We start from the raw sequence: 23049 nt of genomic DNA, 5'->3' as shown, positions 1-23049 counted from the left end.
ACACGTTATCAGGCTGCTGAAATTACCCTCCAGAGTTCGTATTCTCATGCAAATGACCAGCACTCATTCTGGTTCTGGAGGTTATAACAGTCTGTAACATGACTTTCCAGCTGCCTGCCTCTCTGTCCTACTTCCTGTATGCGGATAGATGGAAAATCAAAACATTATTGGGAGTGAAGCAGTCATTTATTATAAATCAATTAATCTGAATCTTACAGTGAAATGACCAGAAGCAGTCATGCTTACTGTACTTGGCTAAACCTCATATCCCCCAATGACTCTACACAGAGACTACATCAACAGAAACATCTGCTCTGCTCTTGAATATCTCTTTCTGGCCTCTGAGTCTATTTTTCACACTTCATGATGACCGCTTTACTCTCTTTGCTAAATTTAAACTCCTAGGAAAACTGACCCAGAGTCTGACCTGGTTTTAGGTCATTCAACAAGCCACTTTTTATTCCAACTTTTCCAAGGAACCAAACCAGGAGTTCGTTTTCACATTTCGATAAGGCCCTAACTTAACAGTGAACATGTATGCATGCTCAGTGAGAAAGCATTACTTGTTTCAAAAAACAACTAGTCCTTATAAATTCAGACTTTTGCAATGTGTTTATTGCAAATCGTGATGATGAGGAAATTAAAATTAACTGTGCAGCCCTATTGTCTGAATGCTGGAGTGTTTTAGTAAGACACTGAACTCCAATCAGCTTGGACTACTTCTGTAAAAAGACCCTTTTCTTAGCCGATGTTTGCAGTTCTAAAAGAAGTTAAAGAAAGGGGGGAATAATAAAAGGTTCGATAAGGCAATTGAAGCAGAAACAGCTTATTAGCTTAATTTTAACCCCAGAGCTTGCAGCTTTATTTGTGCAATATTTTCAGGTTTTAGTAGACTCACTAGTAAAAAATCCAAAGTAGAAGGAGGCGTAGTTGGCCTTGCGGTTGGTGCGGGCGCCCCATGTGCTGAGGCTATAGGTCCTCCAGGTGGGCTCAGGTTCAGGTCTGACCTGTGGCTCCTTTCCCGCATGTCATTCCCCCTCTCTCTCTCTTCCTGGTTTCTGACTCTTTCCACTGTCCTATCTCTAAATTAAGAAATAAAAAGCCAATAAATAAACCTTTTAAAAAACAAGATATCCAGAGTATATCTATTTAGAACTATTTATGTCAAATGTTGAATCCTGATAACTGACTTGGTGCAGAACACTCAAGAGCAAACTTTTCTACACTTCTACAATTAAATACAAACTAATCACAGCAGAGAGTAATAACAAACATTCCCATGTAGACTGTGTCAGTGTGTCCTCATCTGTAAGGCTCCTGTGATGACTCCAGCCTTTGTTTGACCATCAGAGCAGACGCATCAACCTCCTGACCTCCGTTTTTATTCTTCCCTTTCCTCAAACGCTGCTCTACTCAAAGACCGGTGCCTTGAGAAACATAACGGGAGAGAATCCAGGGAGCTCTCTTTGATTTAAAGTGACAGCTGTGACAGAAAGTGTTCACACCATCACCCATCAGTTCACCTCAATTATATTAGTTTCAGTTTGACTGTCAGGGTGGACACAGAGGATCCGTCTGATCTCTTCCTCTTTCTCTCTGCAGTGTTTTGCTCGTGAGTAAAGGTCAGAGCGTCTGCTTCTTTTCTGTTCTTCTGTCAGTGGACACGTCTGTTAGTCGAGTGCTTATTAGCTCTGGCCTTTAGCTCTTCAAAGATCAGACTCCAGCAGCCACCAGACCGACACTGATTCATTTTCACTGCTGAGCTTTTTCTCCTTGACCTGCCAGCACACATTGTTCACAGACATTTTTTAACTGGAACGAAGGCTTTCACAGGTCAAACTTTTACCCTTCATGACTCTAAGGATGCTCAGAATGGGAACTAATAATTTACAATTATACAATTCTTTAAACAGATGCTTTTGTGCAAAGCGACGTACATCAGAGTAAGTACAAGCAAGGATCTAGAGAGGAGGACACAACGTCAGTGAGTGCTAATGAACAGCTTTAAGTCCAATTGTACACTCAGGTGCTGACAGGAAGTGCACAGAGGCAGAGCACAAAAAATTATGTTATATAAAGTACTGTTAGGTCACCACTGTTATGAGCAGCTCATTGAGACCAAAACAGGAAAGAGAGGTCAACACAGTAAACTTGCTTTTAAGTTCTAATTTTATTCACACACAAACCTAAACAATGGCTGAACATTGTGCATGTTGGCTGACCAGAGAGAGAAAGCTGAGAAAGCTGAGTCAGCCTGGCTTTGTATGCACCTATAGGTAGGTAGGCGGGGTCTTCAAACCACAGCCGACCACCAGAGGAAGCCAAAACTCTGAAATACAACCGGAACAACAGAACCAGGATAAACCTTCATTTAAAACCCACCTGTTTAACTCAGCTGTTTTGTTTGTGTACTCTGATGTAAAGCATCCTTGGGTCCCTTATAAGGCGTTGTAATAGAATAAAATAGTCACATGACTTTGAGGATGAGGCTACAAGTGTGTTTGTTTGCTTAACGTTTCACTCTGACTTACAGTTTGTATGTATGAAGAGCAGATGAGGGACAAAATACTCTCTTACTGCTCTGTTGATTTGTTCTTTGTAGAGCTTTCTGTGTGTGTGTGTGTGTGTGTGTGTGTGTGTGTGTGTGTGTGTGTGTGTGTGTGTGTGTGTTTGTGTTTGTGTGTGTGTGCTCTGTGGGACACCAGTCGGCAGCTTCCTCTTACAGATCCCGTCCATCTGCTGTTTGAGCTCCGAGTCGTTGTTTTGGCCGGATAAAGAATTTTTTCCTCGATTTACACACAAACAAACAAACACACACCTGAGCACAGGTTTGTCCGTTAAGACTCCGCGGTTTACAAGCTCAAGTCCATTTACCAGATCCCAGTTCACAGAGAGATAAAGTTTTGTTTCTGCACGACTGTGATGCTACATAAAAGAGGGAGGTTAAATGTAGTGCACTTAAAAAACAGCTGAGTTGGGAGATGTAGTTTAATGTTGCCACTGTTGGTCAGGTGTGTGATTTGAAATGTCTTAAGTATGACTCTGCTTACGTCTTCTCCTCCCAACAATCACTTCTACACTCTGATTTCTCTCTGCAGGAGCCGGAGGCTGGTCTCCCCTCACCTCAGACCGGTATCAGTGGTTGGAGGTCGACCTGGGCGAGCGGACCAAAATCACTGCTGTCGCTACGCAGGGTCGCTACGGCAGCTCCGATTGGCTGACGTCCTACCTGCTGATGTTCAGCGACACGGGACACAACTGGAAACAGTACAGACAGGAGGACAGCATAGGGGTGAGTAAACTGTTCCCTTCACAACAGCGGGGGCTTTTATTTTATTTCCATCGTTTCTATTAAGAATCTTCATTTTAAAGTCTCTGTATTTGATCTTCGGTCTCTTAGTCGCTCCTCAGGGATCAATAACAAACATCAACATTTAGTTTCTTGTAATTCTTACGAAGTGATGTATCATCGAGCGGCTCCATCCTTTTTCCTGAGCAGATAAACTCAGACTTCATGACTTTATCTCTTCATCTATTATGGATGAACCGACGCTGAAGTTTTGCTGACTCTGCAGGTGTGTGCGGCTGCTGATCACAAACAGAGAGGCAGTCGAGTGGCACAATTTAGTTTTATTTGTGTCTCTGAGTCTGTATCATCTCTGTCTCTTTCTGTGACTGTCTTTGTAAAGAGAACGTATGTGTACTTAGAAAGTTGAAAAGACACAAAGATTTTTTATTTTTTTATTTTATTTAACCAGGAAAAAGTCTCATTGAGATTAAAAATGTAATTTACAAGAGCGTCCTGGCCAAGACAGGCAGCAGCACAATTACAGGGTTTCAGACATAAAACACTTCACAACAATGAACATAAATAAAGGAATCACAGAATTAACCATTCATTAAAATCTGTCATAAGTCATCAGCAACAAGGCAATCAAAAAGGGCAATAAGAGTTAGTTAAAACATCTACAGTCAGATGTTTCTGCCTCCAGATCATTAAGACGACCTTTAAAAACATTCAAGGAAACCAGCTCTCGAAGATTTAAAGTATCTTGCAACCGATTCCCAGAAGAGGGAGCAGTATAATGGAACGCCCTTTTACCCAATTCAGTACGAGCTTTAGGGATGGTCAGAAGGTGTAAATCCTGTAACCCAAGAAGGTAACTTCCAGTGCTTTTTGTAGTATGTAGCTCCTAATAGTTAAGATACACTATAGTGAAATAATTCTCCTACAGCTTGTAAGTAATGGTCTGAAACGTGAACTGTAAGGCTGAGAGATGCTTTTTTTATTCATTAAAACACACAGCAGAAGATATACAGTAGAGCAGAACAGAATATATTTATTAAAACATTTTAGAAATACAAAATTAAATCAAATATCTCAGTGGGTCGACAGTGTGCAGCGGGTAACACAGAGTTTCCTTATAGTCTCTGTGCCTGGCTGAGTTTTCTCCAGGTAACAGGTCTATACATGCTGGTTAGGTTCATCTTGGAACCAATCAGCGATCTTCATCTATCTTCATCTGATACATGATGTATGCCTCTTTGAATGCCAGTTCCTCAGTAATTCCAGTGTACTCCCCAGTTGTTTTCTTGGTTTTCTTGGCAGGGACAGATGAAGTACACATGGAGAACCAATTTTCCAATGCACTGCACCAAAGCTTTTATAGCTAATTCTAATTACCAACGCCTGTCCCTGAACAATATGAAAATAGCTTAGCAAAGATCTTGACAACATTTAGGGAAAGAAATTACCAAGAACATTGGCTTGTAAATGCAGAGAACAAGGTGGATTCAAAGAGCAGAGAGGCTTATATGCCCACTAAGAAATCTTTTAAATCCAAGCCACACCTCGTCTACTGCACTACATTTACCCCTAAAAACAAAAACATCAAATATATCATTTTAAAACACTGGTCCACAATTACAAAGTTTTTTTAACGACCCACCTATGGTGACAAAATAGTCCGGGCATATGAACCCTCTGAAAACCGTAATGATAAACTTCTGTTTAGTCCCCTCCAAGGTAATTTTAAGTGTGACACCTGCATTAACTGCCAATATACCAAAAATCTCAAATATTTGAATCACCCTATCAATGGAAAAACTATTAATATTAAGGATTTTATTACATGCAAATCAAAAAGTGTGGTGTATATGATTCAATGTCCTTGTGATAAAACATATGTAGGTGAAACTTCCCACTCTCTTAAAGAACGGATCACCGAACACAGGAGTGTTACAGAAGCAACTTAAAAGAGACAATCACAAATCTAAAGACAAACACAGCAAAATTCAGACTTATAGTTAAAATAGTACCAACTTTAAAGAGCCACTGACAATGTAGGTAAAAACAATCAAACAGTTAAGTTAACAGATGTACACCGGAGCTCTGATCCAATCATCTGTCCGCTGAAGGCAGGATTTTAAATTCAATTTGAAGATGTGAGACCGCACTGCAAAGTCAACTACTGAGTGTTTACTCGTGATGGTCAGAATTCCAGGAGCAATCAAGTCCAGGAAATCTCACAATCAATATACGTTTACTTTAAAAAATCACTGCACTAATGCCTTCAGTATACTGATGGTGTTTCTACAATTAGAGGTAAATGTAGAGCTTTTTCCACCATCGATCATGAGCGACAAAATGGCACAACACAACCCTCAAGTTTCAAAAAGCTCAGCTGCTCTCTGGACTTCACTTCTGTGTTCCTGCTAGACACAGCACTCCCCTTCAGCGTTGTTCCTCGGCCCACAAGTGTCATGTTGGGCTTGTTGTTTGTCCTACAGTGGTGATGCTACATGATTCTGTGTTCAGCCACAGGAATACTAAACAGTTTTGGTTTGCCGTTTGAAGACATCAAACACAGTGACAAATTCAGTCGGTGCAGAGAGCCGGTTCCAAATGTTGGAGTGTCTCTCCTGCACGCTCCTAGTGAGTGTTAAAGGAAAGCAAATAGTGTTACAAATATAGAGAACGTGATATTTCCCTGCTTTTTGCGCTGACATTTAAAGGCTTTATATGTGATTATTCACACTTAAATGTAATATAAATCAAGTATATCCTCTGAAAATAACTCTGTGAGTCATGACTGTCTACAATGGGTGTAACACCCGAGTCCCACTGTCTGTGATGTTTTCAGAGTTTTCAGAGTCCTATCTTCACTTTGTTTACATCGCCTGGACTGCTGGCTGACTCCTCCCCTCGTGTATAAAAGTTGTTTAATTGAGGGACTAGAGAAAAGAAGAATAACATACTGTACTCACTGCTTAACTGTGTTTCTAGATCACGCTCATTTCAGGTAAATTTACATGCAGTGTGAAGATACGAGCATAATAAAGATCGCTAGCATTAGCATGCTAACACAACAATGCAGCGCGAGTTGTTTTGGTTTCATGCTGGTGCTCAAGGGCGACATCTGCTGGATCAAAAAATCGCATATAAAGCTTTTAACGAGAGTAAAAATATGCATTTCACAGCGATGCAGAGAGGAGCTTTTTTTGTTGTTCGAAGTCGAGCCGAGGCATGTGGAGGGAATCCAGCTAATCTGAGAGAGCAGAGAGCGGCGCCTCACAGCTTCAAAAACATGTTGATCTGACACTCTACATTAACTGAACACAATCCCAGTCACATTTCAAAGTGTGTCTCAACTCCTGTTACGAGTCGGTCCAGCTTTTATAGCCTGTCAAGAGGAGAAATTTGATGGCACATCTGAAGGATCCGCGTCTTCTTCTGGGCTTCTGATTGTAGCTTAAAGGCCTGAAGACCACAGAGGAAATATGCTGTTTTTGTCTTTCTCTCCCCCTTTCTCTCTCTCTGTGGCCTTTGGGTTCTGGAAAATATAGCAATCCATCTTTTCTTTATTGTCTCTCTCCTCTTTATCGCTTTGTTTCCTCTTGCCTGGAGGGCTTAGGATGAGGACATGAGTGGTGCCCTTTTTTTTTCCTGTTCTTCTTAAATTTTCCTCTTTCCTTTCATTTCCTCTTCTCATTTTCTGCTTATCGCCCTCTTACTCCCACCGTGTGATTTTCTTTCCCTTTCATTTTGTCCTCCTGTCGTTTCCTTTTTATACTCTTTCCTTCATCCTCGCCCTGCTTTTCTTCATAGTTTTTTTTATTCCTTTCTTCTCTCTTGTCCTTGACTTTCATATTTAATCTCTCTCTCACTACGTCTTTTTCACTGCCTGCGTCAAAGTTCCTCTTTAAGAATATTTTCTTAAAGAAGTGAATTTAATTCTGTACTTTACTCATTGTCATTGGTAGGATGAAGGCTGAGCTGTGTGGCTCAAAGATTTGAGGAGATAATACACATACAATCTTTTCTTATTGGTTTTCAATAGTAATCTATCACACGGCAGGTTTTAGGACACATTAACATGAATATGAAGGAGTAGTAAAGTGTCATGGTGAACGACTAACACAGATGTCTGCTCTAATCTACATCATGGATTTCATGGACATCAGTCTGAACAAAAAGAAGGACGTACATGTAGACAATCAGACAGATTTGATAAACAAGATGTCGAATTTTGAATTATGTCGACAATGTTTACACTAAAATATCTAAATGAATTAAAAATTGACTGAACCTATTTTGTATCTTTTTTTGTTGTTGAGTACTTACATTACCTTAATTATTTCCAACAGTTATCAAAGGAAATCCTTCATTTTATATTTGTAAGCCGCCATGACAGGACCAACATGATCTTAAGTCAAATACTGCCACATTTTTATGTATCACATTTGCATGTATGCAACCTGAAGGTATCTGAAATGCCATGAATTCTTTGCAGACTGGAAAATGACTGTTTCCACTTCGATGCATCTTTTCAAAGATGTTCTCAGCGCTCAGAAAAAACATAGTAAGTTTCTTACAATAACATCAACGCGAGTATTTCCACAAGGTCCTCACCAAACCACTTTCAAAGTTTCTTTTAGTAAGATATAAGGTGCATCCTCATCACACGAGGAGATCTAACTCCTCTCCTTCATGATGAAAAGAGGAGTGAATTTGTTAATCATGTGTGTAAGCTCTCATTCAGCAGTGGGAGAGCCAGTTAACCTGCATGTCAACTTGAAGGCAGAGATGTAATGAGGATAGATTGCCAGATGGAAGAGAGGGAAAGAGATGAAGAGAGCGATTCATCAGATGAGTCAGGGAAAAAAAGAGAGGATAATTTTTCAGTTTTTCTGCAGAAAGAAGAGTTTAAAATAAAGCAGGTAAAATAACACTAATCTGTATTGAGACAAAGTTTCTGAAGCCTTCGGTTAGAGCTGATCTCATTCTCCATGTGTTCATCAGAAACAGACCTAAAAGTACCCAGCATACTCTGCTTCCTGACTAAAGAAATGTAATGAAAAGTCATGGCAGCTATGACACACATTAACTGAATGTCCTTGTGATGCATTCACCTCTTTATCGTGTACTGTTGGACTAAAAAAAACAGGAAGTGAGAGGCCGCTCTGCTAAAGGAGGTCAAAGGCGACATGAACAAACCAGGATTCATTTTCAAAAAATGAAATATGAAGTAGATTTCTCTACTAAGCATTCTGTATTAATGCTTCATTTTCTGTCAATTTATACTGTTTCTTTCAATTAATGGAGGCTGGGCGTCAGGAAGGTGGTTGGGATGACAAGGTCCAATGGTGGAGGCTGGGCGTCTGGCGGTGGTTGAGGGACGACATGGTTGGATGATGGAGGCTGGGCGTCAGGAAGGTGGTTGAGGCACGACATGGTCCGATGATGGAGGCTGGGCGTCTGGCGGTGGTTGAGGGACGACATGGTTGGATGATGGAGGCTGGGCGTCTGGCGGTGGTTGAGGGACGACATGGTTGGATGATGGAGGCTGGGCGTCTGGCGGTGGTTGAGGAACGACATGGTTGGATGATGGAGGCTGGGCGTCTGGCGGTGGTTGAGGCACGACATGGTTGGATGATGGAGGCTGGGCGTCTGGCGGTGGTTGAGGGACGACATGGTTGGATGATGGAGGCTGGGCATCTGGCGGTGGTTGAGGGACGACATGGTTGGATGATGGAGGCTGGGCGTCTGGCGGTGGTTGAGGGACGACATGGTTGGATGATGGAGGCTGGGCGTCTGGCGGTGGTTGAGGCACGACATGGTTGGATGATGGAGGCTGGGCGTCTGGCGGTGGTTGAAGGCCAACACAGTCCGATGGTGGAGGCTGGGTGTCAAGTGGTGGTTGAGGGACGTCTGGGTGGGCGTCTGGGACGTTGGTGGTAGTAGTGCAAGATCACTTTGCTAAAGGTCTGGGGAGCTCCATCTCGCTTTCACATGGGCTTAATGAAAACATCCATCCACTATCTTTACCTATCTTTTCCTGTTCGGGTTTACGGCAGGCTGGAGCAGATCTCAGCTGTCATTGGGCGAGAGGCGAGGTTCAGTGTTTATACATTTTAAATGTATTATATTTAAGTCTTCATTGTGTTTTTGTTTTCTTCAGTCTTTTCCAGGTAACAGTAATGCCGACAGTGTGGTTCAGTACAAACTGCAGCAGCCCGTGATCGCTCGCTTCCTCCGTCTCATTCCTCTGGACTGGAACCCCAGCGGGAGGATCGGACTCCGGCTGGAGGCCTCCGGATGTCCTTACAGTGAGTCTTTCATCGTCGTCATTGGTCTGACTTATCGCTCCAGAGGTGTCATCAAACTGAAATACTACTGTACACTGGTTTTATCTTAATGAGGTCATTAAGATAAAACCCAGCTTATTGTCTGGGTTTGTTTACCGCCCTCCTGGGAAAAAGAGCGAGCATGGAGGATTTAAAATGCAAATCACTGCAGCTGAATGACTGGAGAATCTCACCAATCAATAAAACACGGGTTTCATTTGTTTCAAAAGAACGGAAACACACGTTCAACTATCACAGCAGGTTAGTTGTTAGTGTTTAAAGATACAGAGAAAGAACCGGAGCTCCTTTTTCTGGAGCTATGTTCATGTTTCACAGTTGATTTTCACTCTCACGCCTGTTTCTCTACAGTACAAACAAGTTTCACACAAACATATGTTAAAACCAGCTTCCTTTGTCTTTAATCTCTGAGATCACACAACATATTAACACACTGCCAGCTTCTTTCACCCAGGATTCAACATCTTATAGTCTCCCCCTAAAGTAACACTGCAGTTTATTTTTTGTTTTTTTTCAACGATGGCTTCATCCACCCTGGCAAAAAAATAAATAAAAATTCAATAATTGAATATCAAGTATCCTATCAACTAAATATCACCAGATACATAAAAAAAAAAAAATCAAATGTGACCCCATCACTGCTCTTTTCCTCCTTCAGCATTCGGGTTGTTTGTATCTCATAAGCATGTAGGGCGAGCATGACATTATAAACATTATACACATTTGTTATGGCTTCAAACAAAAAACTTTCAGGTAACCCACAGCTGGGCGGGTTTAACACGCTATCGAAAGAAAACACAAGGCTGCTGGGGATCCAAGTCAACTTATAGGCTACATTTATTATTGGAAAACTTTTCAGCGAAAACTAAACTTGAAGAAATAAAATAAACAAATCAGATCGCTATGGCGTCTATCCTAAGCGGCCGTTTGCAGTCGAAAAACTGATCCACTTCCCCACTCTCACCCCAGGTGTCCGAAATCAATTTAAATAACTCCAACATAGCTCCAAAGAGGGAGAAATAACACACAAATACCCCCAAATCAATCAACAAAAGCTAAAACCAAAATAATCTAATAAAAATATTTCTAATTTATTAATGTTTGGCTCTTATCTATTTTGAAACCATAAATAATTCATATTGCCATTTGGCCCCAACAACAACATTACATATTCACCCTTCATCTCTTATGTGAAAACGTTTTAAGAAACAGAATCAGGTTTTTGTTTACAAAGTCATGTTTACATTAGGAGCAGTTTGTCTCTGTGCGTACAGTTAAAATGAAGACAGATAGAGGAGTAAAGAACACAAACATTTGAATTAGACTTTTCAGAATACTTCATATAAATAACAAATTATATACAATTAAAATAAAACATCTAAAATATCTGTTTCAGAGTGAACAACATCAGCAGTTGTGAAAGAATTAATGAGCAGAGAGTGTAAAGCAGGTGTTTGTTTTATTTTGTACTCTCAGCATGAATCCCCCGCTGTGTCTCTGCCCTGGTTTCTAAAACACGACATATTCATGAATACCACAAACAACTGAACATATCTGCATACATGCTCAAACACACGTATCCAACAGTAAACATCAGTGTGCAAACAGGATTACCATACATACATACTGCGTGTCTGATGTTCTATCTAAAGCTATTAGTGTTTGAATAAATATAAATGACTTCAGCAGACACACTGGGTGCTGTGTAAATATTATAAAACTTTCTTTAAATGTTTTCTTTTTATAAAACATGAGTTAGTTAGTCAGGATAGTAAAATGCTGTTTTTTCACTCACCACCTTTTTTTAAAGATATTTTTGGGGCAGGATAGGACAGCTGAAGAGAGAGGGAAATGTTTATAGGAGAGATAGGGGGACGACATATAAGAAAAGGGCCGAGGTCAGATTCAAACCCACAGCCACTGCAATGGGGTCTTTAGCCTCCGTATATGGGGGGAGACATAACCGCTGAGGCTACCTGGCGCTCCCACTCACTACCCTTTTAAGGTGAAAAGGCTTTGATATGTATCTTCTGTCAGAAACCAACATCTCTAAGTAATTCCAGTAATTTAAATATTTGTTTCTTTAAGCTTGTGTCCAGTTTGAATTATTAGTAACTGGGTGGGAAGCCTCATTGTTCTTAATGTAGAAGTTTTACAAATTTAAAAGTAAGATCTTTTCCCCCTTTAGCTTCTTTAATATTGACAAAATATGAACACAACAGCAGATCCAAAAGCACAACTCCACAGGGACAGAGTCAAATCAGGTAGGGTTTATTTCAGTGTGGTTTGGTTCACAGGAAGTCAAATCAAACAGGTAAACACATCCAGAGGAGCAGACAACACCAAATGTTTGGTCCAAAGCTTGATTCCACTGAAGACTTTTTCAAAAAACTTTGAAGTTGCAGAACTGAACACAAAGTAAAGGCACTACCACTGACTGTAACGTCTCTATATGACAGGCTGTAAGGGCATGTTGATGCACTCGCTATGAGCTGCACAGATAATGAGATGCCAACAAGCACCAATCTGTTCTTTCCCTACTTAAAGAGTTCGCTTGTACTCAGATCAAACACAATAATCAGGTACTTAATTGGTGCATTGAGTTTGTGTACGGTGTATAGATCCTTACATGCAGACGATGACTCTGGAGTTATCTCTCGGCTCTGTAATCAGCAGGAAATATATACTGTACAATCCAATAATGGCATTACTGCAAACCCAGGGGTTGTGTGAGTCAAAGAGAGTCAAAGACCGGCCAAGTTCATTAAAAAAAAAACACTCAGCAAGAGAAAGTAGTGCTGAGAAGGAAATAGATGCTGAACTCAGCTGATGGGCTTTGTTTTAAACAACTCAGATTTAGTCGTTCCCAGCATTCACACATCACACTGTTTCCCTCACCTCACCTGAACCCAGCTTCACCCAAATTCAAAGAAAGCCAGTAAGACTCAGGTGATGTTTATCAGTGGAAAGTGGTGAAGTGAACGCAGATTAAGATGATCCCTGTGCTGCTGCAACACCATACTGTTTCACGACCTGGATGTAGAATCAGGTGAGAAAAGTGAAGCCAATTTCATGTTCTCCAAAAACTAAATTTCTCCTTCTTTCCAGCAGGGGGCGACTCCACTCGTTGCATGTAAATAGCATAGCATATGTTGCATAGAAGTAAACCACCTTATTTGAATATAATAAACAACCACAGTTAAGATGTTCCTAACAAGTTAATGATATCAATCACTGTGTTCAAGGTTTCTTTAGCACATTATGTTGCTGGTTTAATAACTTACGGTCCCATTGAAGTGAAATACCTGATAGAGAAGAGTATTATTTTGGGTTGTATGTGATTTTTCTGTAAGCAGGTTTTGTTTAAAGTCTTCTCTTGCTGGCTTAAATTAGCACAACATTTAATTTCACAGTGAATCGTGAGATGCACTCTGCTAACCAAACTAGCCAGTGTAAGCTAATAATTCATTTTTTTTCCCTCTTCACTAAATATGGTCACATTGGCTCAAACATTAAAAAATAATAAATGGTTATAGCCAAAATACAGAAACTCAAGGCAAATACTTAAAAGGTGAGAATCATCAGGTGGCTACGCTCATGTATTTCTTACAGTGTATAGCTGCAGCCACGATATCAAAGCAAAAGGCAGAGTTTGTGTCCAGATCTACTTAATTTTTTTTGTTTAGTTTGTAGCAGAGATACATTAAAGGACCTTGTTGAAATCTGAATTATATTCAGGAAAAAAAACAATCACAGCAACTCTTGTTTTACTGTTTTTGATGATCATGGTGTCTTGTCTCTGATTTGTCTTTCAGCGTCTGATGTCATGAGTCTGGACGGCGTCAGCAGCAGTCTGGTGTTCAGGTTGAGTCCCGGGCTGAGACAAACGTCCAGAGATGTCATGTCTCTTCAGTTTAAAACCCTGAGGAATTCTGGGACGCTGTTGCACGTAGAGGGAGAGGGAGGACTCGGCCTCAGTCTGGAGTTAGAGAGAGGAAAGCTGCTGCTGCTGCTGCTGCTCAGAACAGGTTAAACACACCTGATACATACAAATACACTGAAACTTTCAGATCCTAACAACCAGTCATACATACTGATACAGTACAGTGGGGGAAAATAAAAGTTATTTGACCCTAAACTGTCTCAACCAATACTTCAAAAAGTAAAATTTAAAGCTGACCTATTATGACCCACCCATACTCAAAGTTTCAGATCATTAGGTAAATGTATGTAGGAGTATTCCCAGTATTAGTCTGCAGAGGGCGCTAAATGGCTTGTTCTGCTTATCACGCTTATCCCAGTTCTCTGATATGAAACAAAGTATTAAGTCACTTTGTGTAAGTAATGATAAATTGGAAGAGAAAATAAACCGCTCTGAGAAAACTTAAGCCTGGCTGCGGTCGGGTGGAGACAGAGGACATGCACGCTGCTGCCTCGTTGGTTTAAATCGTATCTCTTGCTACAGCCGTGATGGATGGTCCCCGCTCACTGTGTCATGTGTTAGGTAAGCCGAAAACTGATGTTGAAAAAACTGGTGTTGAAAAATGAAGCCAATGTGGAAAAAGTGTGAAACACTGCAGTACCTTGAGTGTCCACTTGAGGCTGGCTCCAAGAGACCTTGAAGTCACATACACACCCTATTCTAAAATGCCTGTTTTTACAGCAGAAATTAACATGTTTACAGCCTGGTACAAAAAAACTATTTTGATTTGATTGGTCATTGTCTTCAGGCGCACACACTGTTAGGTTCATTTCCAGCATGGTTACCACCAATAACAGGTTTTCAAAGCACCCTGCAGTAACAGATGGGTGACGTCGCTCAGTTGTCAATACATATTTACAATCTATGTTGTTAGGGCCGGACTCTGCAGGAGTTGATGCATGGCTTACAGTCTTGTACAGAGGTGTGTGTGTGTGCGTGTGTGTGTGTGGGTTCATATCTGTTTGTGTAAACAGGGTTAAACCAGAGGTTGTCAGGCTGCCATGCTGAATCATCACCACATGGCTCACCTCTCCACAGGAACCCCATCTGGCTGCTGAAATACTTTCTCCATCCATCCCTTCATTTCTTTGGCGTCTCTCCATTTCACACCTCCCAGAAGCCCCCTCCCCCTCCCATCCGCTCTTTCTTTTTTTCTAAATCCCGGAATCCCTTTTCCCCCCTTCATATCTTCCTCTTCTTACGTCTCTATCTCACCTTTCAAACATCTGTCAAACACTTCCCGCTCTTCTTTTTATCTTTTATCAAAGTTTCAAGATCTTTTTAAGTTTCCAAAATGATCACTGGCACATCCTTGGAGAAAATCCCTTTTTTTTAAAGAAAGTTTACACTGACTATACGTCTATGTAGTAGACACCGAGCGCAGGAAAATAATCTGTGCATCAACTTCACAAAAGACCCAGACACCCAAGAAGAGTTTTAAACCACAAAAAAACAAAGGAATCACCTTGAAAATGTGTCTCCTTATAAAGACAGACGGTGACACATTCTAGAGATCTGGTTCCTCTGTTACACCTAAATTACCTGTGATTTAAGTGAAGATGTCCCCCCCCGTCCCCCCCGTCCCACCCCCAAACACACTCCATGCCATCTTATATAATGGCCACTCTAACTTAAGGACCGTGTCATGATAAAGAACGTCTGTGTCACTGTAAAAGGCGACTGCAGCCCCAGAGGACGAGATTAAAACCATCCATTGAAATGATGGAGGAGAGAATCACAGGAGCGCCGCTTCTGCAGCGACAGATTGAAACTGAAAGCAACAAACAAGCCAGACTTCTTCTCTTCTTCTTCTCCTCTTTTATTTTTGGCCGCTCTTCCTCTTTGTGTTTCATTGCTTTGTTCTCCTTCATCTCTGGTCTAATTAGTCTTGTTTGTCTCCACAGATCTCTGGTTGTTATATTTTTGCACATCACAAGACACCACTCGCCTTTTTCTTTTTTGGTTGTACAATCTCCATTTTTGTCTCCTCCTTGTCCCTGACACACTTAAACAGCCCTTTGATATTTCACTTCAACCCTCTGTTCTGCCTTCTATCTTTCTCCTTCATTATTGTTTACAGTGTCGGGGTAACGGGTTACAAAGTAATCTGTTGGAGGACTCGGATTACTTGTGTTGTAATTTATAATTAAACATGTTAGCTCTGCAGTTTAAATAATTCATAACTTTTTCATAAATGTAATCCATTACGGGAAATAAAATTGTAAATTTCCCTTTTGTTATAATGACAATCCCTAAAACAATCCCGAAAACAATCCCTAAAGCATCTGCACTGTTTCTGTTTCTCTCCTAAATCTCGGCAGGTAGCAGCAAACCAGCTGAAGGTAAAACTGCAGGTGTGTCAGAGTGGATGTCAAGTCAAGTCACATTTATTTATAAAGCACATTTAAGAACGGCAACAGCTGACCAAAGTGCGGTACAGTGCATTTAAAAAATATATATATTTAACCTTTATTTATCCAGGAAAGTCCCATTGAGATTAAAAACCTCTTTCTCAAGGGAGTCCTGGTCAAGAGTCACACTCACAACATACAGAAAACATTAAGGAAACAACATGAGATCACAACATCTACAGGAAAGAGATATGTAGACATATATAAATAAAAAATAAAAATAAAGAAAGCAACAAAATCAAGAAAGCAACAAAGGAACCTGAAAGAAACGGTCTATTCAGGACCAGAGGACTCAAATGCTAACATGTAAAAATATGTCTTGAGACAGGACTTAAAAGTCACCAGAGGGTTTCAGACATGATGGGATGAGGGAGTGATGGGATGTGTAGTTAGCTAAGTCAAATAGTGGAGACGGCAGAGAGGAGAGCTTTTACTTTGTGGAAATGTCTCTGTTGAGCAACATCATGGTGAAATGTAAATCCAAAAGCCTGTGTTGTGTTGTCCTCATTCAAACAGCTGAGTGTAACACTGTATACCTCTGTTCTGTTTGTTGTCAGATTGTTAAGATGATAAGAGCTGTAAAGGTGATCATGTCAGTTTTTAAGGCTGCAGAGTTACAGATTATGGGCGGGTTATGGGTTAACTAGCATGCAAAAAGTCCATTTAGCAACGTTAACACCAGCACTTGTTTGGTAACATCTGCTACTGCATCGATGTCATGTTAACAAAAGTTACAGCGTCGCACAAAGATCGTGTATTGTATGTCTTTTGCTGTTTTTCTGTGCGTTGACCCTGAGTACACACATGCTCAGATCTGCTTCGTTAAGAGAGTCAAATGAAATATGTAACTGAAAGATGTTGAACTACTCGGCTCTCATCTCTCATGACTGACTCCTGCTCTCTCTCTCTCCCATCCTTCACGCAGCAATAAACTTATCCATCCAGTAAAGCATTGGATCATAAAACCCCACTTCTCTCTCCTCTACCCCCTGACGGCGTAATAATTGTCCAATTAATCAATGCCATTAAATACACTGATTTGTTTTTAAGTCTCGCCGCGCTTCCTGTCATATTGATTTTGACTGTCTCCCTCCACTCGTCCAGACTTTAATCAAGTAACTCATCACAATAAAATCTGTCGACGGGGCTTTATTCCAACTTGTTGTTTTTTCTCCTCCAAGCTGCAGACAAATACATCATCATCTCACAGAACAGGCTGAAAGAGACGTTTGTCTATCATCTTCCCAACTGTGTCTTTGTCTCTCTTTGAACGTCTCCCTATAGAATATCTGATACATTTTTAATGGCCGACTGGATTCAGCTCTTTCTTGCCGCTGCTCCTTCTCTCAGCAGAATCACAAAGTTTCTCTTGCAGTACTTTGTGGAGGGTGGGGGGGGGGGGGGTGGGGTGGGGGCGATGGATCCACTTATTCTGAGCGGCTCATCTATCATTAATGATGTCTCGCTTTGTTTCCTCTGCACTTCTTTCCCCACCCTCCCCCCCAAGTAAAGCATTATCACATATTTGGCTGCGGCTCTCTGTGAACATATGCAGATATCCTGTAGTCCCTAACGAGAGGAGAGAGAGAGAGAGAGAGAGAGAGAGAGAGAGAGAGAGGACGACCTCGCCGTCGTCCTCTCTGCGGGATCGCGGAGAAAAGTGAAACATTTAGACACAATATGGAGGCTGGCGCGTTGTAGCTGTCAGGATTAGGGCTGGCGTTCCCCTGACAGATTTTTCAGATTGTAGGGAAACAGACTCGCAGCTCATATGATAAGAAACAAACAAACAAAGTGTGGAAAAAAAAACCAGACAGTCAGTTCAGGTATCATGAGTGTGAAAAGGAGAAAAACATCCCGACAGATACAATAAAAAAAGTCTGTCAGGAGCAGAGAAGGAAAGTACAGCTGACAATTCTTTAGAAAATCAACAGCTCACTTGTCAAATCCCTTCTGTAAATCCAATGAATGTTTCATTTTATCTCGTCTTCTTTCTTTTGTAATGCGGAGTTCAGACTTTGCAAATTAAACACTGCTGATGTTTTGATTAACAAACGTCTCCGTCTCTGTAATTTCTTTTTCTCATTCCTATGATTAGACTTCAATAACAGTCTTTGTCTCCGTCTGCTTTGTCATCCTCCGCCTCCGCTCCTTTTTTTCTTATTTTTGTGCTCTCTCTCCGTCAGCTCACTTTCGAAATGAATTATTGTTTCCATCTTCTCGTTGCTTCCTCATTCCTCCCCTTGTCTCTATCCACCTTTAGTTCCCAACTGTTCCTGCCTCTTCTTTTTTGCCCTTTCTTCCCCTGACTTCTTGTCGTCTCCTTTTCTCCTCCTCCTCCTCACTCATCAACTTCCCCTTCCACACCTCATCATCTCTCGTCCCTCCCTTTTCCATCTCTGCCTTCTTGTCCTAACAACCTTGTTTTTTTTTCCCTTTCTCCTGACCTGCTCCTCTCACTCTCTGGTTCTCCTTCATTTCTCATCCTTCTTCTTCTCCTCCTCTTTATCGTCTCCTCCAGGTAGGACTCCATCCTCTGAGCCCCGGCGGCTGGCTTCCCTCGGCAGCTTGTTAGATGATCAGCACTGGCACCATTTGGCGTTCGAGCGACGCAGCTCTCACCTCAACCTCACGGTGGACAAACACACAGAGAGGGTTCAAATCCCTGCAGAGTTCAGCCACTGGGACATCAAGCAGGTGGGATAAAACACACCTCTCTGACATCAATAAAAAAGTTCTTGGATTTGATATCAGCATGTGCGTGTGTTTCTCTGCCACAGTCGAGCGTCGGTGCAGTCCAGGATGTCGGCTCTCAGAAACCAGTTGTCTCCAAGAGGAACTTTCGAGGCTGCCTGGAAAACCTTCAGTACAATGGCCGCAACTTGATAGAGCTAGCTAAACACAAAGACCACCAAGTTACAGTTGTGGTAAGTCAAATTTACAGTGAACATCACAATAAGAAGCTAAAAACAATCATTACCTGCTTTCTGACTTCACATGAAACAAAAGCAGGTTGTTGTTTCTATAAACTGTTATCAAAATGTTAAGAGGTAAAACACAATAATGCCAACTTGATGCGTCATCCTTATGGCGGCTTGGGCTCAGTGGTAGAGTCGGTCGTCTCTAAACTGTAATGTTAGGATTTCGATCCCCAGCTCCTGCAGCCACATGTCCGATGTGTCTTTGGGCAAGACGCTTAACCCCAAGTTGCTCCTACTGCTTCAGCGGTGTATGAATGTGTACGAATGGGATTAGTTAACACTGATGGTCACTTTACACAGCAGCCTCTGCCATCAGTGTGTGAATGTGTAGGTGTGACCTGCGGTTTATTTAATTTTTAATTTTTTATTTTTTTATTAGGTGCAATAGAGTGACAAACTGGTGATATATACATAACAAATGAGGCACAAAAAAAAACAAACAGACAAGGTCAGAACAACAACTCCAAAATACTGTAAAAAATAAAACAAAACAAATAAAGACAGCAAAATACGAAGACATCAATAGACACACATCAGACTACAACCAACAAAACTATATGAAATACCTAAGAAGGGATACAAGAAGTGAAAGAAGCAATAGAGAGAAAGAGAGAAGGGGAGGGAGAGCTTTGTGAGGGGGACTTGAGAGGTAGAAGAGAGTTGAGGAGTTGAGCAGTGTGTATGGTATGTGTTGAATATGTTGATGTTAAACAATGTTGTGGTGTGAGAGGTGAGAGTTTGTGTAATGATTATGTTTTAACGGAAGCTGACTGCAGCCGGGGTTTTGGGTTTGGTTTGAGCGTTTGATGGCCTGTGGTTCAAAAGCGCTTTGAGTAGCGATATGCAAACTTAAGTCCATTTACCTCACCAAAATAAAAGCCTCCCTGGGACACAAGTTGTACTAAAAGTTACGCTGTTTATATTGAAGATCAAATATCTTTGAAGTGACATTTTCAAATTGAAGTAGCAAAGTCAGAGAGCAGGCAAACACTTTTTATATCTTCTGAGCTTTTTTATTACAATGTTTTTGTTGTTGTTGTTTTTTGAGGAACAAGCTATTTTTCCACAGTCCCATCAGTCTGATAAACTTGTTGCACTAATTAAGTGTTAGCTCTGTAAACTTACAAGGTACTGCATGACCATTACCCGGACAATGTTAGCAGCTAGCTAAACAGGGAGGAGACATTTAGCAGCTTAACAGTCTGATGTCATCCTTCAGAAGTTGGTGGAGACCAAAGCAGAGCATTAAAAAGCACAGGCAGCTAATTTGGCTGCTACACTAAACCAATGTCAAACCTTATTGACTGCAAAACATACACAAAGATCAATCTGTATTATGTTACATTACTTTTGTTGCATAAGTCGGCTCCAAGGCTTACTCTCAAGCTTCACCTTTTCACCTTTTCTTCAGCATCATTATCGCCTAAAACGCTCTTATTTTCACTCTCCTTCACCAATCTTTCACTTCATTTTCACTTGAAGATCAGAGCCTGAATGACTAAACTAATGAGCCCACTTATCTTCAGCATGAAGAGGTGTTGATTGGTTACATGTTGGAAAAACAACTCAACCGACTTGATGCATGGGAATCTCCATCCAGCTGTGACTTCTTTGTAGAGCCGCACAGAGTTGTTTTTGGTTCCTCTGACGTGACGGCGACAGATCACATAAATCATTCGGGGAAAGCGCAGAGCTTTGATGTTCTGTTCCTCCAAACTCGCTGAGCGCTGATCTTTCTGCCTGAGAGAGAATACAGAATCACCAGCCAGAGATGCACTTCCTAAAATAAAATCTGCAGGCTGCATTCGGCCCTCCATGAAATTATTTTGTGCCATGAATAGCGGATAATGTGACTAATTCATTAAAAGACACGCGAGCAAGCACCAGGGACACACAGCTTAGACTCCACTGAAGCTTTTCCAATGCTAATCAGTCCTTTGCATGCATAGAGGAGTAAATGACATCTATGCTAACGTCAGGTGTGTCTGTGCATGTTGACATGCGTATAGCACCACTGGGAAATCATCCAGATGCTGTTGATGCTGCTAATTAGCCGCTAGCTGGTTAATGAAGCTGATAAAGGCTTATTGAGGTGCCGATGGTTAGACTTCCAGCTCTTCTTTTCCGTCGTTCACAGGGACCTTTAGATGTTTCAACAACGAGTATTAGTGGATCAAAGTCAGTTTGAACAGTTTCTAAAGAATTGTCCCTTAATACTTTAAAGGACGTCTATGGAGAGAGAGAGCAAAGAAAGCAAAACTCCTTTAAAGAGGACATATTATCCCCCTTTTCCCCCTTTTCAAACAGTCCCCCTGTGGTCTAAATGAAACATCTGTGCTGTGCTTTGGTCAAAATATAACGTGAATCAAGCACCAGAGGAGGTTTGTGACTCTGTATAAACCAGCTCTCTCAGAACGCTCCATTTTGGTGTGTGTGTCTCTTTAAATGCAATGAGCCACTCCTCCTGAGTTTTCCCGGTAGACATCACTCCTCTGTAGCGAGAATAAAAATTGCGGACCTGCGCAGAAGTTTTGCTCTAGGAGTCCATGGGTGGAGATACCAGGGGAGGGGAGGGGATTTTTCTATTTACCAGAATCCCACTGTGACATCACAAGGAGAGAAATTTTGAAAGGAGCATTTTACTCTGTGTTGTAAGACTTATGCAGACCACAAACAAAGGACTGGATGGGTTTATTTCACATTTTGTGGGTCAGTAGACACTCAGGTTACCCAAATATATGTTCAACAACACTGTAAGTTTTTCATAATATGTCCCCTTTAAGAGAACTGTGCATGGCTGAAGTTCTAATAGAGGCTGTTTTAAATTTGTTCTCCATCTTTCCTCGTAATAAAGTTGTAATAAAGTTATAGAAAATTTAAATTTCAAGGCAACTTTTGGATGTTTTTTTACGGCATGAATTGAAATTGAAGCACAGCCTGTAATGATATGTGTAGGTGTGTTTGGTAGATTTTTAGCTGTGAATTGCTATTTTGGGGACTTTTATTGCTCACCTTTTACTTTATTCTTTGCAGTCCTGCTACAACCTTCCCCATTGTGCCTCTATATATATATATATCACTTTAACAGCTCTATAAAGGGCTTTTAGATGTCATCTGTGTTTCCGGAGCATTATAAAGATAGCTGACTGATATTCCCAGCAGAGAGCCGGGACTGTAATTTATTACTGCTGCAGCCTTAGCAATGAACCTGGTGTCATTACCACCACTCAAAACAATGGGCCGAGACAGGAGTGTAGATATAGAGCTGTCACATACATACCCACCTCTAAGCTCCATGACTTTGGTATCTACAGTTTGCTTGGTGTGTAATCTCAAGGAGACTCGCTGATGAGATCATCATGACACGGGGTCACATCGACACGCCCTCTGCAGCTGATTAATATTCATGTTTGACGTTGTTTGTAGTAATCAGTCTTTCTGTCCCTCCTCCCTCTCTCTCTCTCTCTCTCTCTCTGTTTGTTTCTCTCTCAGGGCAATGTGACCTTTTCATGTGCTGAGCCGGTTTCTGTTGCCGTGACGTTTCCCGGCCCGCAGAGCTTCCTCCAGCTGCCGGCGGCCACAGCGTCCTCCTCTGGGGGCGTGTCCATTGGGTTTCAGTTCAGGACGTGGAACAAGGCGGGGCTTCTGCTCACCTTTGACCTGGCTCAGGAAGGGGGCATGGTCTGGCTGTACCTGAGTGAGGCCAGACTCCGAATGCAGATCCATAAGACTGGCAGAGCGCTCCTCGAGCTCAGCGCAGGTCGGACTTTACAGCTTATAGAACTTATAACTTCTGTCTTGAAAATGATGTTCAAAATGTATATCTCAGCCCAATGGTTTCCATCTTTTTTCATCTGAGAGCTACTTGCATCACATCGCTTACAATTACTCACAAGTTTGATCCAGCTGATTTAAGATACTTCTTGTGTATGTCAACACAACAAGCTGACAAAGCCTCTCCATGCCACTGTGTTAGCACCAAACTGTACCTCAGCAGACATCATTTCAGTCTTACTTTTATTGTCCCTGA

The 23049-nt window shown here is 41.4% G+C and overlaps 1 protein-coding gene across 1 annotated transcript in view; it reads left to right on the top strand.

Annotated features, from left to right (window-relative positions):
* LOC109989878 (contactin-associated protein-like 4) overlaps positions 1–23049 on the top strand; it is a 113076-nt gene that overhangs the window by 36454 nt on the left and 53573 nt on the right. Inside the window, exons 3-8 of the mRNA XM_065953644.1 lie at positions 3099–3292; positions 9462–9609; positions 13461–13673; positions 18560–18735; positions 18819–18965; positions 22512–22779. Of these exons, the coding sequence (XP_065809716.1) occupies positions 3099–3292; positions 9462–9609; positions 13461–13673; positions 18560–18735; positions 18819–18965; positions 22512–22779 (1146 nt within the window). The remainder of the gene's footprint in view (positions 1–3098; positions 3293–9461; positions 9610–13460; positions 13674–18559; positions 18736–18818; positions 18966–22511; positions 22780–23049) is intronic.

The sequence above is a fragment of the Labrus bergylta genome, chromosome 4 (genome assembly GCF_963930695.1).
Source record: "Labrus bergylta chromosome 4, fLabBer1.1, whole genome shotgun sequence".
In the NCBI taxonomy this organism is placed as follows: Eukaryota; Metazoa; Chordata; class Actinopteri; order Labriformes; family Labridae; genus Labrus; species Labrus bergylta.
The sequence above is the reverse complement of the archived record's forward strand: the minus strand, read 5'-3'. Positions and strand labels throughout refer to the sequence as shown.